At 30.9% G+C, this 17,603-nt stretch overlaps 2 protein-coding genes across 7 annotated transcripts; both read left to right on the top strand.

The window, feature by feature from the left end:
• The first annotated feature begins 105 nt into the window (after nt 1-105).
• On the top strand, nt 106-1,122 carry PEX11B (peroxin 11B). The gene has a single exon (XM_068634011.2). It carries the CDS (start codon nt 371-373, stop codon nt 1,046-1,048), a length of 678 nt encoding a protein of 225 aa, XP_068490112.2. The 5' UTR covers nt 106-370; the 3' UTR covers nt 1,049-1,122.
• A 3,679-nt stretch (nt 1,123-4,801) lies between these two features.
• Nucleotides 4,802-15,935, top strand: LOC137821696 (lysine--tRNA ligase, chloroplastic/mitochondrial). Of its 6 annotated transcripts, none has more exons than XM_090297586.1 (14): nt 4,802-5,030; nt 5,515-5,733; nt 6,201-6,312; nt 7,058-7,166; nt 7,585-7,642; nt 8,627-8,695; nt 9,551-9,658; nt 10,120-10,212; nt 10,755-10,859; nt 12,694-12,900; nt 13,098-13,192; nt 13,467-13,557; nt 14,716-14,877; nt 15,631-15,935. In XM_090297586.1, exons 1-14 carry the CDS (start codon nt 4,818-4,820, stop codon nt 15,721-15,723), a joined length of 1,734 nt encoding a protein of 577 aa, XP_090153712.1. In that variant the 5' UTR covers nt 4,802-4,817; the 3' UTR covers nt 15,724-15,935. The 6 variants fall into 6 exon arrangements, 5 of the variants coding, with proteins under 5 accessions (XP_090153712.1, XP_090153713.1, XP_090153715.1 ...); XR_016517644.1 differs by having other exon boundaries at nt 4,817-5,030; nt 9,551-9,750; XM_090297587.1 differs by having other exon boundaries at nt 4,817-5,030; nt 7,585-7,612.
• The last annotated feature ends 1,668 nt before the right edge of the window (nt 15,936-17,603 follow it).

The raw sequence follows: 17,603 nt of genomic DNA, 5'->3' as shown, positions 1-17,603 counted from the left end.
AATAACTTCTGAAAGAAAGTTACTAAAAAATAACATGAGTATTAATAAATATATTTAGTATGATTGAAATGGAGAAAATAATTAATTTGAAAAGAAATTAAAAACAGAGGAACAATATTTTCTTGAGAGATGAGATGAAAGCAGAACATCACGTACACGTAGCCATAAGAAGCAGAAGAATAAGAACAAAAGCAAGTGTCTTAATAAATGCTCACAAAATTCCAAAGAAAAAATGAATGGTGGCACCAAAGTGTAACCACAAGCTTCTCTTATCCAAAAACCAGCTTCATCTGTGACTAAACTTAACATTTTCTGCCACAACAAAACAGAGTTCACTTCCTCTGTTCATGAACAGAACCACACTCCCACCATGAATGATTCAGTGGACAAGCTGGTTATCTTCCTCGCGAAGAGAGATGGCATTGACAAGCTTGTGAAGACCTTTCAGTACGTGTCCAAGCTCGTGAACTGGCACGTGGAAGCCACAAGCCCTGACATATCCAAGAGGTTCAAGCAATGGGAAGTGGCTTCAGGGCTCAGCAGAAAAGCCTTCAGAACAGGGAGGTTTCTCACTGGCTTCAACGCTCTCAGGAGAAACCCTGGTGCCACTAATTCCCTGAGGCTACTAGCAGTGTTTGCTAATGCAGGGGAGATGGTGTACTTCTTCTTCGACCACTTTCTCTGGCTGGCGAGAATTGGGACCATAGATGTAAACTTGGCTAAGAGGATGAGCTTCATCTCAGCGTTTGGTGAGTCTGTGGGGTATGTTTTCTTCATCATAGCTGATTTCATCATGCTTAGAAAAGGGGTGAAGGAAGAGAGGAAGGTGAGAAGCTGCAAGGAGAAAACAGAGGAAGAAGAGAAGAGGATTGAGGAGATCAGAAGTGATAGAGTGATGAGGCTGATGGGTGTGGCTGCTAATGTTGCTGATTTGCTCATAGCAGTAGCAGAGATTGAGCCAAATCGCTTCTGCAACCACACTGTTACTCTTGGCATCAGTGGCTTGGTTTCTGCTTGGGCTGGATGGTATAGAAATTGGCCTTTGTAAACATATCTTTTCTCATTCCCATACCATGCTGTAATTTTTTTACTGCTAAATAAATACTTTGATGATGGTGTCTACATTAATAACTCTTACATGGTTTTTCTTATCATCTCCAAAAGCGTGCGTGAGACAATATATTTATGCGTGATTCGGTAATGGTCTGATAGTAATAACTGGATAAGTTCACCAAACAATCAATAGTATAGACTGAAAATGGCTCTGATATCATATTAAACAGTGGACTTTAAACCTACGACAATCTCATAAATTGGAGGTTTACACTCATCTATATACTATGAAATGTTTTAATCTCTAATTGATGTGGAATTCCAATCTATATACTATGAAATGTTTTAATCTCTAATTGATGTGGAATTCCAATAGATATGGTTGATGAGTGGAGTTATCGATAATGATAACACAATACAACCAATAATTAGTATTTAACTTCATAAATTGTTGAAAATCTATTGCAAGACAAAAACAATGATCTCAAAATTAATTATTGATAAAATAATATTCCTAAAACATAGAGTCAGGAAATAAAAGAACAAACCAAAAAAAACTACAAGTTCAATCCTCCATTACTTGGAAACCTCTGATGCACTCGTGCTGATGACGAATCTCAACTCTTCAATCTCGACTGAGCAACTCTTTCACTGCTGCATATGATAGACTATATTTGACAAAATTTCAGTTGAATCTGAGACATCTGATAAAATATCTTGTAGAACATCACACATCGACTAAATATTAGAACATTTCATATTGTATGACAGACTATCTTTCACAAAATTTCAGTTGAATCTGAGACATGATAGAACATTTGGTTGGGAATCTCACATTAACAAAATATTATAACATTTTATAGTATATAAGTAGATACAGACCTTACCTCGTAAGTTGATTTTATGAAATTGAGTTAAGTTTAAAGTTCATTTCTTAATACATCTCCATCTAATTTTATCAATTTTCAATGACATATATATCTATAGTTATGATTAATTTACATAGTTAAATGTGAAGAATGACCGAGTTTCTTTAATTAAAACTCATTTACATCAAAATTGGTTGTCACATAAATATTTATCTTATTTAATAAATTATAAGGAATTAACTGTCAGCTTTTTATGTAATTTAAGATATACCAAATGTGTATTTTTAAATAACTTAAATCATATCTAACTCATTTGTACAAAATCTAGAAAATCCTATGTTAAAAATTAATAAAATCTTAGAAACATTCACCTATTTATAATTTTTTGTTATGGATCCTAATCTATAGGAAGCGGGTTATTTTAGACTCAAAAATAATAAGGTTTATTTTATAATTAACCTTCATTTTAGGTGTTTGATTTGCTAGATCAAAAAATATTCATTGTTTAGGGTTCTTTTGGATTTTATTTTTCATAAAAAGTTACCAAAATAAAACTAGAAACTCACATAGAAATCAATCCTACAAACAACAAATAATTAGTTACTATATTAATTATAAATATACATGTCTTTTTAATATGTTGAAAATATTAAGTTATATTTTCAGTTGTTTTTATATTCATTACTGATTTTTTAATATTTTTTTGCAAGTATATTTGAGTCGACTCCTTAACACATCATTGGACCGACTTCTCAACGCATTATTGAGCCTATTATCATTTTGGGCCGAGGTAAATATTTATTTTTCTTAAACTAAACAGAATAATGTTCTTAAGTATTGGGGTCCCTCCTCTTTCACAATTCATCATTTTTCATTTTCTTTTACATGTTATTTTATGTTTTTCATACTCATCCAAAATTATTTTTATATATGTTAAATTTATATCATCCTGAAAGTTAAGGAAAGAAAGATAGAGATAAAAACATATTATGTTTGTACTTGCTATCTACATGATCTAAAAACAACTCTTCTCGTATATAAGTTATATCCTCTACTATGTTATTTGCAGCCAAGATCTGAACCACTTACATATCATGTTTTCTTCTTTTTGTATGGGACATGATTTTTGTTTTTTTTTACGAATAATCAGAGAGAGTTTATCTGAGAGGTTCTCAGGATGTGTTTGATTTCTTACTTTAAAACTGTTTTTTATTTTTAAAATGCAACTAAATCAAGTTGTTCAGATAGTTGGTGCTGGAGGTGGTATACGACACAGAACTAAGTGTGGATTTGAAGAGAGATCGAACAAGATAAAAGAAGAAGGAGAACACCACAATATATCTCTATTAAGAAATGAATTTTAAGTTTAACTCAACCTTATAAAACCGGTTCATGATGTTGAGGTTTGCACCCAGTTATATACAATGAAAGGTTTTAATCTCTAGTCAATGTGCGATATCCAACAATTTCCCATGATTTATGCGTTTTAGAAACATTTAGGTGTAAATAATTTTCAGAACTTAATAAATTTTTGATGAAAAAATTGATTCATGAGTAGTGTGTGGAATTGTTTTAGAAGACAATTTAAAAAAATAAAATAAAAAAGATAGCGGGGGAATCAATCATGCCCTTATTTTTTTTTATTTTTTTTTTACATTTAGGATATTGTTTCTATAAAAAGTTTAAAGACTAGTTTTGATTTGAAAGGTTATTTATTCCGGAAAACTTGAGTTGTTTTCTTGTGGGTTTTTTTTTAATGACATGAAATCTTTTATTTTCACAACCAGAGGATATTTTCTGGTTTCCAGTCAAAAAACAGGTTAGACTTTACAATGGTACTTTTGTAAATATTTTTAAAAAATTATTCTTTTTATTACGACCAACATTTTTACTAGTTGTGTGGTCATTTTGATAATTTATGGTCATTATTTAACTACTTATTTAGGGAATACATCCTCTTTTATCTGGGAGGATGAGACACATTAATTACAAAAGGATTGACCTCAGTTTTTAATATCAGAGAAAAAGTGGTTGGAGGAAAGCCCCTCCCAAAACTTTCCTTTTAAACTCAACCACATCGTTGATGGTCCAATCTCATGATCCAAATGGCTTGACATTTTCTATGTTATAGGTTTTTACCGAGGAAAATTATGAGGTAAAAAAAAAAGAACTTCTCTTTGAATTGAATTGAATTTTATGGTGTTGATTGATCACATGAAAAGGAGGAAGATTCATCTGAAAAAACTCGACTCTCAGGTGTAAGAGTACAAGATGTTTGTGAGTATAGGAGAATATAAGAGATTATGAAGAGTTAAGTGAGTACTTTTTGAGATTTATCATCTATTTATAAGTCTATTCCTATCCCATCTTTCTTAATTTCTCCCTTTAATTTTCATTTATTTCAACCATAGCTAAAGAGTTAAGAATTAATTCTACCTAATCACTTTTTGAAAGAGAGGAAGTTCATTTTTATTTTAAAGATTCATTATTCTTTTTTTTGTTTTTCCTTATGATTTAGCAATCATTCTTGATGGGTACAGTTGAAAAAAATGGTCTTTACAACTTGTTTTACCTTATTTATTTTAAAAATATAATAATTTAGATATTGTTCCCGTTTCAAAGTGTTGTGTCTAATCTGCAGAAAGATAAATAAAGAGACTATGGTATCATTTATGAAACTTAGACATTTTTTTTAAATGGCATGTCCGCATCATACATGTTTATTAATGTTAACATTCGTACGACACTCGTGGTGAAGTTTAATTTAAAAAATATTTATTAAATTTATAAAAATTCTAACACAATATTAAAAAATAAATACAATAATTTTTTATTATATAAATTTTTATTATAATTATAAAAATAAGGAAAATTCTTTTAAACCGGTCATAGAGAATGGAAGCGCTAAAACTGTGCACTCTAACATGGAACCCAAAGAATCACGCATTTCGTCGAACACCTCAAACGTTCGTTTTCCGCGCCTGCTCAACTTCCACCACCGCCGATACCAGGGCTGCCGGTCGCAATCGCTGGAGCTCGGCATCGTCGTCGTCGTCTACCAATTCGACTTCCGACAGGGATGACATTCGAGCCATTCGCTTGAAGAAGGTACGTGGCTCTCGCTCAATTGCAAAGGTGTCGCTTTCTTCTGTTTTCATTGCCGTGTTTCGTGTATGAATGAGTTTAAAGCTGAATTGAAGTTGAGTTTTGAATTGGAAAATTCTGCGTTTTATGGTTTTTCGTTGAAATTCAATGTAGGAATGCTATTAATTGCCCTGTAGTTAATTTTGTTATTAAAACTTCTCTTTGTATTTATCTGTTCTCCCGGTTTGTTTACAGTTCTAGCAAAATGAGATTATCTTGTGTGTTAAAAAGGAAAAACTTAAGACTAATTTTGCTTAGCAGCATTTTTTTTTTCTGGGGGATAGGATGCAAAAATTGAATGCATGGTTGGACAGTGTAAAGAGTTTGGTTTAGATGTAGTGTTTGTCAGAGGACTAACAAGCTAAGGGTCTTTATTTTTAGATTGTCTTCTCTTTTTTTGGAGAAAGGCTTATCAATTTTGACAATCCTTCTTTGTGGTTGTTTGTAGGTTGAAGAATTGAGAAGCAAGGGGCTTGATCCGTATGCTTATGAATGGGACAAAACTCACGGTGCTAGTCAGCTGCAAGATATCTACAAGGATTTGGCAAATGGTGAGGAAAAAAATAGCGAGAGTGACCACGTATCTGTTGCGGGAAGAATTGTGGCCTGGAGGGATTTCGGAAAGCTTGCATTTCTCACACTAATAGATGATTATGGGTCAATTCAGGTTTTGTTTTTCTCTTTTTATACATTCAAGGTAGAGTCTGTAAGTATTGTAAGTGAGGACATTTATTAGCTATTGTGAGCTGTCTGTATTTATGTAAATTAGGAAACCATTATTCGTTGTAGTTATGAAGCATATTATAATATAAATAAGAGCCCCCATTGTGTAAATTAAACACACGAATTCATCACATGTATCTTGTTCTCTTATTTTGTCAGCATGTTGTCTAATTCTTGAAAAGAGACAAACCCTAAATAGGATATTTACGTAATCTCTAACAGTAACTTTAAGCAAGACATGTTGGGCTTTTGTAAGTTTAGGGTATGTTATCATTTTTCTTTGTTCTTAATCTAGTTTTAATTGTTAGATGCATATTTTATTCATGTAGAGGATAGAAATTACTGTCCTTCGATAAAGTGAATGGTATATAGAGAGCTGCTAACTGAAGTTTTTAAAATCTATGATTTCAGCTCTATTGTGATAAGGAGAGACTCATAAACGATCAGTTTGAACAGTTAAAGGCGTATGTTGATACTGGTGATATATTAGGTGTAAAAGGAACAATAAAACGCACAAAAAAAGGTATTAAATGATTTTTTAGGCTAAAAATATGTTTTTAGTAAATTGACATGGCTTGCATTTGCAACATGCTATATCTTGTGCCCAAAATTTATAATTTATTCCAGATTTCCATCCGTATTATCTTTTATCTCAGTGTGAATAAAGGTAAGAACTTTCAGTAATTCTGTGACTGTTGTATGTTTGTAAACTCGCATGCATATGCCCTTGCTAAGATAATATAAAAATTGTGTTACTGAAATTTTGCAGCTGATGTTATCATACACAAATTCTAGTATGTTAGCAAATATGAGAGTTCAGGGGATATGGTTATTTTCTACAAGTTTTTCTCTTTATAGGTAAAAGGTAAAAGAGGTTACAAATGTAAAGAACATGTTTACCCTAATTGGAAGTCTCAAGCTATTAAACCAAATAATTTTTTACAATATTTGCTGATAGTTGTATTATGTTCAACTGGAGTTTGCTCAGCCATCTTTGGTTTGGTTTGGTTTCATATATGATTTTTTTTTTGTCTTATGAGTGTCTATCTACTGAAGATTTCTAGTATATGTCATACCTGTAATTACTCTTTCAAGTTACTAGGAACTAGTTATGATAATTGCGGACTGAGAAATAGTTAACACCTGAGCTGAGATTGATATCTTTTCTCTACTGGATCAAATATGCTCTTTGACAAATGCCAGCTGATAGGCTGATTGTTATGAAACATTTGACCATCTTCTCATGTTTTTTTCTGGTCTTATTTCAGGAGAACTTTCTGTGTGTGTCCTATCTTTTGCAATCCTTACAAAATCTCTGCTTCCACTGCCTGACAAATATCATGGACTAACCGATAAAGATAAACGTTATCGACAGAGGTAAGCTCATAATTTAACATTTGTGTTTGTTCCTTACCTATTGAAATCTGTTATATACTAATGCATTTGTTATTTTATCAGTGACCATGATTACAATTCTTCCACACTAGTTTTTTTTTTCTCCTTTTGTGCAGTTCATTCTCTTTTTTGTAATAGGATATCTACATCTACTCGTGTTCTTTCTTCTTTTCAAATAAATATCTTCATCTTTCAAATTTTTAAATACATTATATTTTTTATTTATTTCTTATTTTGTGAAGACTTTGTATTATATCTTATTCTTTTTTTTTTGTTCAATTATTTCTTATTACTTCTTTGTTGCATGACTTCTCTAATTGTCCCTCACACTTTTGGACTATAAATTGATTGCCTATCTTTTAAAATGTTTCTTCACTGTTTGTTGTGGACTTGTGGTTAGGTATCTAGATATGATCGCAAATCCAGAGGTAAAAGATGTATTACGTAAAAGAGGAAAGGTGGTTCATCTTTCAAACTTCTTTATCTCTTAAGAGTTTAAATGAAATGGTATTCAACTGTTTTTAGATAATTGTAATGTTGTAGATTCATTAAGTGTATTTTCTCTCCTGTCCCATGTCTCTTAATTGAGTTATAACTATTTTTTGTTTCCAGGTTTCGTATTGAGTTAATTGAGATATCTTATTCTCACCTTCTTGTGCTGTGCCTATTTTCTATATAGTATTGTTCTTTTCTATAGATATGTGGAATAAGGAACAAATCAGGCAGAACAATTTATTCTATTAATTCATGGGAGGATATCAAGGGTCAAAACTACAACTCTTAAGCAAAAGTGAAAGGACTCTAGGTATTGGACTCAGTGGAATAAGTGAACAACAAAGATAATTAGGTTATAATTGTACTTTGAGTTCCTAGGGGAGTGTTTTCAGTTCAGCTATAGAATGTCTTACACTTTTAATGTTTTTCTCCTCCAAAATAAACTAGACTAAAAAAGAAAAAAAAATTACAGCCATCATGTTGTTTGGTGTAGAATTTTGATAAAACTATTACGGTAAAGTTCAACCTCGGTGACCAGTTTGTTTGGTCATGCATTTGAATCCAGAAAAAATATTTTTGCATATGCTAATGACCCTCTCGCATAATATCACATAGCAAGGAGCCTTATGGCATTGTGGTACTTAATTTTCTTTATTATTGGTAAAAGAATGATATTCAGTATGTCTATTTTGGGTTGTAATACATTATCACATGTTTACATTTATTTTTCTTGAAATCTTGTGGCTGTAAGTTTAATGATACTTTTTCATTTTTGCCTTAATTATATATTTGATTGGATTTGATTTGAAAGAAGATTTAGAATTTTGGTTTCAGGGATCATAGGCTCACCTTCTGTCCATTTAGACTGATTAATGAACTTCTCTTATGTATTGCCTGAGCAAGGAACCCAATTCAAATCGTTCTTCTAATCAATTTCATTCAAATAGGTTGAATCAGAGATACGGAGGACTATGGATTCTTTAGGTTTTCTTGAAGTTAAAACTCCAGTTTTGCAGGTTTGTTGATTTTAATGTACCTACACTGGCTACATATTTTTATTTACATAAAAGTGTATCTTCAAATGTTGAGGACTCTACTATTTGTTTGATATATGCTGTTTATATTTATGCAAAGAGCACGGATCTTTCAGAAGTTTTGATCTAACAGGCTTGCTTGATAGACATGATCTTTTTTGTTTGGTTATTTTCATATTTATGTATTGTACTGGATCCCATGCAAGTCAGATTGATATAGGGGTTATAAGATTAAATGGCATTGTGGAACTTGTTGGACTTGTGTATCATGTCATTGTTGGCTTTGTTTTCAAGCATCTTAACTATTTGGGTTATAAGTGCAATCCAAGTCACATCTGTTTCAGTTTTGCTTGTCTCCGGAACTTGTTTGAATCCTTCATTATCAATCAAGACCAAGTACCAAACCTTTGATGATAACTATAGTTGTGCTATTACTAATTATTTATCTAATAGCCATTTGTTTTTAGAAATTTATTTTGTCATCATGTTTAATTGTATTTATGTCTTATGCTTCCATGTTTACTTTTGTTTCAATTCACCAACTCCTTTTTTTTTTATTATTATTTTGAGTATTTCTGTGCCTCAAATGCAGTAATGAAATTATATAAAGTTTTTCAAAATAGTAACTAAGATACCTTTAAAATTTTGGACCTTGTTTATGGATTGTACCATATGATCTTTCAGTCTCAACTTTCAATAGCAACTACTAAGTGATAAATGATGTAATTACTCTATGAAATGCCTTTTGTTGTAATTTTATTAATATGGTACGTTAGGAGTCTGGCATTTGTACATGGAAGTTTTTTTTCCCTGAAACTGATTAATTTCATTGACTAGGGAGCAGCTGGGGGAGCAGAAGCCAGATCTTTTATTACTTACCATAATTCTCTTGGAAGAGACTTATATCTGAGAATTGCAACTGAATTACATCTGAAGAGAATGCTGGTGAGATTTGACATATTTGTTATTTGTGAAGTCCTGCTCAGGAAAGAGCTCACAAAAGCATTCTTTTTTGCACTTGAAGGAAGTATCGTGGGGTTAGCCTCTTTTTACTTCACATGTTAGGGGTGTAATCCTTTGCTTAACAAAGGAAGATACATCATGTATCCATCCTGAATATGGTGCAAATGAATAAAATTACTGGTCAAAATCTTGTTTCTTTTATCAAATTTTGAAAATGCTATGGGAATCCTGAAATTTTACTCTTGACAATACTAACAATTAGAAAATGTTGTCTTTTCTGTTTAAGGATAATTTCATTCGTTTTAGCTGCAAACTGTTTTGAAATTTTTTCATCTTGAATATCTCGTATATTCTTCATGCCATAAATTTGAAACTGACTTCATTAATATGGATGTTATTTTTCTAGTAAAGTCATTAACCATTTTAATTTTTTTTTATGGTAGGTGGGTGGTTTTGAAAAAGTATACGAGATGGGTCCAATATTTAGAAATGAAGGAATTTCAACTCGTCATAATCCTGAATTTACAACTATAGAGGTGAGTAAAAGTTTAGATTCAGGAGGTGGATTTTTAAGCTTCCGTTACATAGGCCCAAAGTGCATTTCTATTGTAGAAGCGGAAAACCTGGGGTCCAATAACAACTAGCTGTTGATATGAGAGGAAAAAGAAGAATAACTGAAGAGGGCGGGAGGTGGAAAATTCAGTTAGCGTAGAGAGAGAATGTCATGTGAGAAGATTTGGGACTAAGGGGGGAGAAGGGAGATGTTACATAAGAGAAAAATGGGGGTGGGGGAAGACAAGTGGATATGGAAAATTTGGTGGTGGTTTAGAGCATCACTGCACTAGCTTGGTGACAGTCTTGGTTTTCTTTTCTAGTTTTTGTTCTCTATTTTCGGTGATATTTCCATAGTAATATTTAGTTAGTTTTGGTACTTGATGTGGACATACATAAGATTTCCCCATATCTTGGCTTTCAAATTGTTTTAATAGTGGTCGCTTGATATTTCAATTTGCACATGACCTTTTTCACTATATCTTGAATTGCATTCCATTAAATATTGATATTAGTTAAAATTTAGATGTACGAAGCATACTCGGATTATCAAAGCATGATGAGTTTGGCAGAGGAGATTGTCACTCGATGTGCTCTTGCAGTTCATGGGAAGCTTACAGTTGATTATCAGGTAGACACTGTTCTTACTAAATATATTCTAGAATTGAATTGGTGAGATATGTCAGAAGGGATGCTTAAGCCTCCGGAATGGATAATACATGTTACAGTATTGTTTATTGTTCAATGTTTAAATAGGAAGGGTCATGCTATTCCCTCCTTGATTGATCCCCGATTTTAGGGGCAAATGTTGGGAATTTGAGCTGCAAGGGAGGGCTAGGAGTACCACCATATTATAATTATAATATCTAAATATATGGATGTTCAATTTGACAAAAAAAAATTATTGGTTCTGATTGCTTAATTTAAAGAAATATATTATTAATCAAAGGGGCTGTCTATTGGCATATAATAAGAGTACTAAAGACACATCTGTAAATACTTAAATCCCTTGAAAAAACAAGATGGTATATTTTTTGTGTTTTTGATATTATAAATATTTCGTTTTCCAACAAAACCTTTCTATTTAAACTTCTTATCTTGTGCCTACAGGCATAATAGAAAATTCCTTATTCAAATTTAATAAGAATGCTGTTAAAAATTTACAATATCATCAAAATTTATAATAGTATGTTATGTTACTCTTTTACCAGTACTCAATATAAAAGCAATATCAAATAATGGCTCTAAAGTAAAAAAAAAAAAAAATAATAGTCATAAACGAGATCAGAACTTTTGAATAAATTCCTAAACAATACATTAGTTTTTTCTTTAAAAGTTTATTTATTTATCAATTTATTAAAAAGACAAGTAAGTAAGTTCTCAATTTTGTTTTATTTATTCAGTATTTTTTTTTCTTTTTTTACATTGGATTCAACTTTACATTTTTTATTTATTTTCTCTTATAACAAAAAGGACCTTGAATGCCATTCTGTTATGTTCAAATTATGCAGATAGGCATTTTATTTTCTCTCCACTCTTTTTTATTAACTTCTGTAAAATAAAATTGGAAACCCAAAACTTCATTTATAGTTCACCTAGGGAAAACAATTCACAGTTATAGGTAGAATATGAAATTTTTAGAATATAAGAGGGAGCTTCTTATTATGGTATCAATTATAAAACTTAGAAAATTCTAATCTTCATATACTTGTAATCTATATTTATAAAAGTTAACCTTTATATAACTACAGAGAATGTTTATATATATAAACATATATGGGTGTATGTATACATTCACCCATATATAACATGTGTGTATATATGTGTGTGCGCGGGTGTGTACATATAGGTAACGTGCCATGTGAAAACTTTTGTTACAACGAGAAATAAGAACTGGAAATATAAACATGAGATATATTGTATGGCCAAGAATTGTATTTTCATGGCCATGATTTTAAAAAAAAATTCCCATGACCTTTTTAAGTGATGTGTGTCCTCTAGCTAACTTTTAATCTTGACCGCCCATGTCTAGTTTTTTAGTCCAACTTTTTAGTTTTTATTTTTAAAAATAGTAAATAATTCTCATTTGATTCATCCCCTATTTAAGTAAAACTTTCATATTATCAATTACTTTCAAATTTCCCTTTTTATGTATCTAATCTTAATTGAACGTACAACCAAATTTATATATTTATCTTTAAATTTGCTCATTCTTCTTCCCTGCTGCCCTTCTGATTTCATCCTGCCAACCGAGGATATTATGTTTACAATATTGCTTTAAAACATAAAATGAAGTTCTTTTATATATTCTGGACATTTTCTTTCTCATGCAGTTCCCTCAATGATGGCTTAGCATTAACTTAAAAATTGTAAATATCAGCTGGTGTTTGATGAGTGATGACATTTTAGTGGAATTTATTTCCTTATAACAAATTTGTTGAAGGTGATGTAATGATTCCTTACAGGGAGTCAAGATATGTCTTGAAAAGCCTTGGAGGAGGGAGACTATGCACAATCTTGTTAAAGAAATTGCTTGGGTCGATTTCAGTGAATTTGGAGACGATCTTGAGGTTGCAAAGCGTGTTACTCAGGATACCCTTGGAAAGAATCTTGATAACAAAGATAAAGCTTCCATTGAAGCATGCCGATCCATTGGCCACCTTCTTAATGAGGTAGATTTTATTCATGAACATCCAGTTTTTATTCTTTTCATTTGATAAATTTAGTTCTTTTTTGTACTTACACTTTTTCTCCTTTTAGTTGATGATCTATTGATATTCCTTTGTGTTTGCACTTTTTTTTGCATTTATTATATTGTCAATTTGACTTGCAGCCACTAACCAGATTGTTTTTGTTTTGTTTATTTTAGGTTTTTGAGATTTTTGTAGAACCAAAGCTCATCCAACCTACTTTTGTTCTAGACTATCCAATTGAGATATCTCCACTTGCCAAACCACACAGAAGGTAGAAACATCTCAAAATATCAAATAATGTTATTTGCTGTTATTAAAGGTATTTTTATCCTACCTACTATGAAATATGAATCTTTTTGAACTTAGAATATCGGTTTCACAGATTAAAACTCATCCCTTATGAACTTGGAAATGTTGTATTGTACTACGTACTTTCTGGCATGCAGTGATTACATATATTTTAAAAAAGGCATCCTAGTAAGAAAGCGATGCACATTTTCTGTTTCTAGATATTAGCTTCTATCTTACACATGATCCTACATTAGATCCACAGGTTTGACCGAGCGATTTGAACTTTTCATTTGTGGTCGTGAGTTGGGCAATGCATTCTCCGAATTGAATGATCCCATAGATCAGGTAAGATCCCAAAGTTTTCAAACTATTCAGATCCAAGCTGCATAGCTTGTTCGATTGTACCTTATATATAATGTGTTTGTCATCAATTGTTTCCCATAATCAACCACTTGATAAGGGGAAAATAAGAAAGCAGTATGGGGGGGGGGGGGGGGGGGGGTGCGCTGTGTAAAAATCAGAAGAAAACATAATGTAGTTGGTATATCAAACTATATGAACCAAAAACACTTAGTGTGTTAGTCAATTGTTCTTATTGTCGTGTTGCGCTTACTAGGCCATGCGTGTGCTCGGTATTCATGAGTGTTTTTAGAGATCTTGCCAATATCACATTCAAGCATCCTATAGGTGATTTCATCAATGGTATGCTGCAAATCAGGTCACCCATAGGGATATGAAAACTCTGTTCAAAGTTAAAAAGTCCTTATACACATAGAATTTAACTACGAAGTTTATTCTTTCAATGATGCAGTATCTAGCTCTTTGGCACACCATAGGAATGGACAAAGTTGATTTTAAATCAATTTTAGTGCTAGCAGAATTAACAAGTGATTTGTTTTTCCCCATATGAACCTTATTCATGGGATCTCCAATCACAAAGGTTGGGTTTCCATCACTTTTTTGTTTGTGAGTGGCTTAGGTCCCATTCCTCTTGATGTTTCTAAAATCAAGTTTCTCTGTAGGGGTTTCGTCAAAAGATTAACTAGATAGATGACATTAGATAAGTTCAACATCATTTATGAAAATTTGATGACGTATCAACAGGAAAACAGGTCAAATTTGGTGCTGCATCATAATCAAATTGGTGCTTATTTAATGTATGCAGAAGTGCATGTTACTGTGCATTGGCTACGCGCGTTTCTCCATATTTTTTTTCACATCCAATTTTAAGTTCACGCAGAAGCTATAAATATCTGCTTCAGCTTCAAATGGATAACCAAGTTAGGTATTTGGAACCAAACATGCACAGAGATTTGAATGTGTTCGTTAATCTGTTCCAAATACTACCAGAAATAGAAAATGGACTTTGTCCATGCCCACTTGTTTGGAAAAAGAATGAACTCTAATAGTTATTTCTGGTCAACTTAATTAACTGTCTTAATTTAATTATGGTGATTTAGTACTTTGATGGCAATAAAATGGTTTCTTTTCTTAACATGGTAGAGGAGACGCTTGGAAGATCAAATTAGACAGCATGAAAAGAAGAGGTCAGCTGTTTCAGCAAATGATGATAAAAAGGAAGATGAAGATGACTCATATGAAGTAACTCTTGATGATGACTTTATCACAGCTTTGGAATACGGAATGCCTCCAGCTTCGGGAATGGTATGGTTATTAGTCTGCATTGTGTATCTTTGCGTAGCTGTGGGACTTGGCCTTTATTTTTTCTTGTGGTATTAACATGGTCACGAATTGAAGGCACTGATTCTGTCCAATGCAATTGATATAACGAATTAAATTCCTTATAGTGTCAATTTTTTTGTTGGAATTTTTTTACTTGGATAGATTGGGGAGATTCACAACCACTGTTTTTTCATATAAGATAACATGACATCACTTTCAACTCAAAACCTTAATACTGTTTTTTTTTTGTCTTTTTTCCTTTGTCACTAAACTTTCTCGTTTCTATTCAGTGTTGAAATTTCAACTCATATTTGGATTTATAACATTTTTAAGAGAAAAATCGTCATGTTCCATTTATATTGTAATCATTCTTCATTTTAAAAATATTACTTTAATAAGCACAGTGTTGTAAAGGTCCATTATGATTTTCAGTGTGCATCGTCATGTTTACTTTTTATCTTCAAATTTATGTTTCAATTGTTTATTGAATTTCTTGTTGAAGAGCCTATGTATTAGAAATGAATGAATTATAAATTATTTACCGGAATTTCAATGCATGTGTATGAGTGACATAATAACTGTAATAATAGTCAACAACCATGGTGTATGAAAGTTAATGTTTTCACTTCTCTGAATTGTAATGCTAATCTTTGTGAGCATTATTTGCCCCAGTGTTAGAATAGAGATTTTTTTCATTTCCAGTTGTAGCTTTTTAATTGGCATTTACAAATCCAGGGACTTGGAATTGATAGGCTATTGATGCTTTTGACAAATTCTCCCAATATTCGAGATGTTATCGCCTTCCCAGTACTTAAGCTGCAGCAATAGCGATAGGTTTGTGAGGTCACTGTGTTCACTATTTGCTCCTTCTTAAATGTCACTGTTGAGTAGCCTTAATTATATTTAAATTCATTATGAAAGTTATTTATTATTCCCTCAAATTACCTGTTTGGGAGTTTTGATTTGTGGTAAGGCAAAACATGTCACTTTGAATATCAAGAAAGGGTTAGTTATTTGGAAGAGAGTTAAGTTAATGATTATGTATTTTGCATTCTCTGTATTTTATTTTTTAAATAATTACCATAAATAGATTTAGTAATTTAATTATTTAAGGATGTGTATATTATCATCCAATTCACTAGTTTTTTTTATTAGATTGGATAAATTGTGTTTTTAAAGGATAATCAAAATTGAATTGAACTTCTAGTTATTTTAATTTGTTAATTAAATGTCATTTTAACTAAAAACTGATTTAAATTGATGAGCAAACATTTATATCTTACAATAACTTTCCATACTAAGTGCATTCTTTCTACCTTTCCATTTCACTTTTATTTTATTTTTTATTTTTTAATTAATTTTTTTTTTTGTTAAAAGTTCTAAATATCAATAAAAAAACGTATATGAAAATAAATATTTAGGTATAACTTTAGTAGAAATATGATTCCCAATAATACAAAATTATAGAGGATGAAGCAAAGATTTCCTGTGAATGATTTCATCAAAATACACAAAATTTATAACTCTTTATTTATTATAAAATATTAAAATTTGTATGTAATAGAAAATAACAACTGTTGCCTTTTTTATTTATGAAAGTAATTAAAAATAATATAAAGGATATAGTTTGACAACACACGTATATTAATATTTTTATTAAATTAAAATATATCTAGTTTTATTATTTTAATGATTAATTAATTAAAAATAATATAATTTAATATATAATTTTGTAAAATAATATCAAAACTATTACATAGCTATTATTTTTAAAAATAAAAAATAAAAAAAATAAAAATATACATTCTGGATAAAAAAGTTCAGAACATAAAATTAATTCTGGATAAAAAAGTTCAGAACATGAAATTAAAAATGCATTCTGGATAAAAAAATCCAGAACATAAAATTAAAAATGCATTCCAAATAAGGTTGGGTGCATTTTGGCAATTGCTTCCTACACCGTAACCACTGCACCCGATTTCAGCGGAAAAGACGAAAATGCCCTTAAAAGAAATAGGTGTTCTAGATTTTTTTTTCTGAATGAATTTTTATATTACGGAATTTTTATCTGGAATGGACTTTTCATTTTTATTTCCAGATTTTCATTTTCGGAACACAAAAATCTCTCTTCTGGATTTTTTTTTCGAAATGTATTATTTTTAATTCTGGATTTTTTTATCCGGAATAGAATTTTAATTTTTGTTCTGGATTTTTATCTCCGAAACTCAATAATCACTTCCGAATTTATTTTTCTGGAATATATTTTCTTCAATTCTGGATTTTTATTTCCGAAATAAAGGATATTTTTGGAAATTAAAAAAATATGTTGGGTGTAGATTAAAAATAATTGGGTGCAAGAAGCATTTGCCAGCCTTCTTTAGATTGGGTTATTATTAGAACTTGAGATTTCCTCTTTGCATATTCATAATTTTTTCCTGGATCTTCATTGGATGTTGAAATGTAAAAATGTTCATACTTTATATTTTTAGATTATAAGAAATATTTTTCAAATCCATATATATATTTTGGATGATAGAATCTAAAAATTTATTCTAAATTACATGATTCGAAATAATTTCTAGATCTAAATATATTCTAAAATATTTTTTTTTTATATTATACATTTTAAATCTATAATACATTTTCGGGTTATATAACTTAAAAATATATTTTAGATTATGAATCTGAAAAATTCAAAATATATTTAG

Source organism: Phaseolus vulgaris, chromosome 11 (assembly GCF_051622355.1).
Source record: "Phaseolus vulgaris cultivar YP4 chromosome 11, ASM5162235v1, whole genome shotgun sequence".
NCBI classification, from domain to species: domain Eukaryota; kingdom Viridiplantae; phylum Streptophyta; class Magnoliopsida; order Fabales; family Fabaceae; genus Phaseolus; species Phaseolus vulgaris.
Note: the sequence above shows the minus strand (reverse complement) of the source record. Positions and strands in the feature narration are given on the sequence as shown.

Excerpts from the sequence above, each read along its gene's own strand:
- LOC137821696 (XM_090297586.1), top strand. The coding sequence starts at position 4,818 with ATGGAAGCGCTAAAACTGTGCACTCTAACATGGAACCCAAAGAATCAC. Across the intron at positions 8,696-9,550 it reads TTAAAACTCCAGTTTTGCAG|GGAGCAGCTGGGGGAGCAGA; the intron begins GTTTGTTGATTT and ends TTCATTGACTAG. Across the intron at positions 14,878-15,630 it reads TGCCTCCAGCTTCGGGAATG|GGACTTGGAATTGATAGGCT; the intron begins GTATGGTTATTA and ends TTACAAATCCAG.
- PEX11B (XM_068634011.2), top strand. The coding sequence starts at position 371 with ATGAATGATTCAGTGGACAAGCTGGTTATCTTCCTCGCGAAGAGAGAT.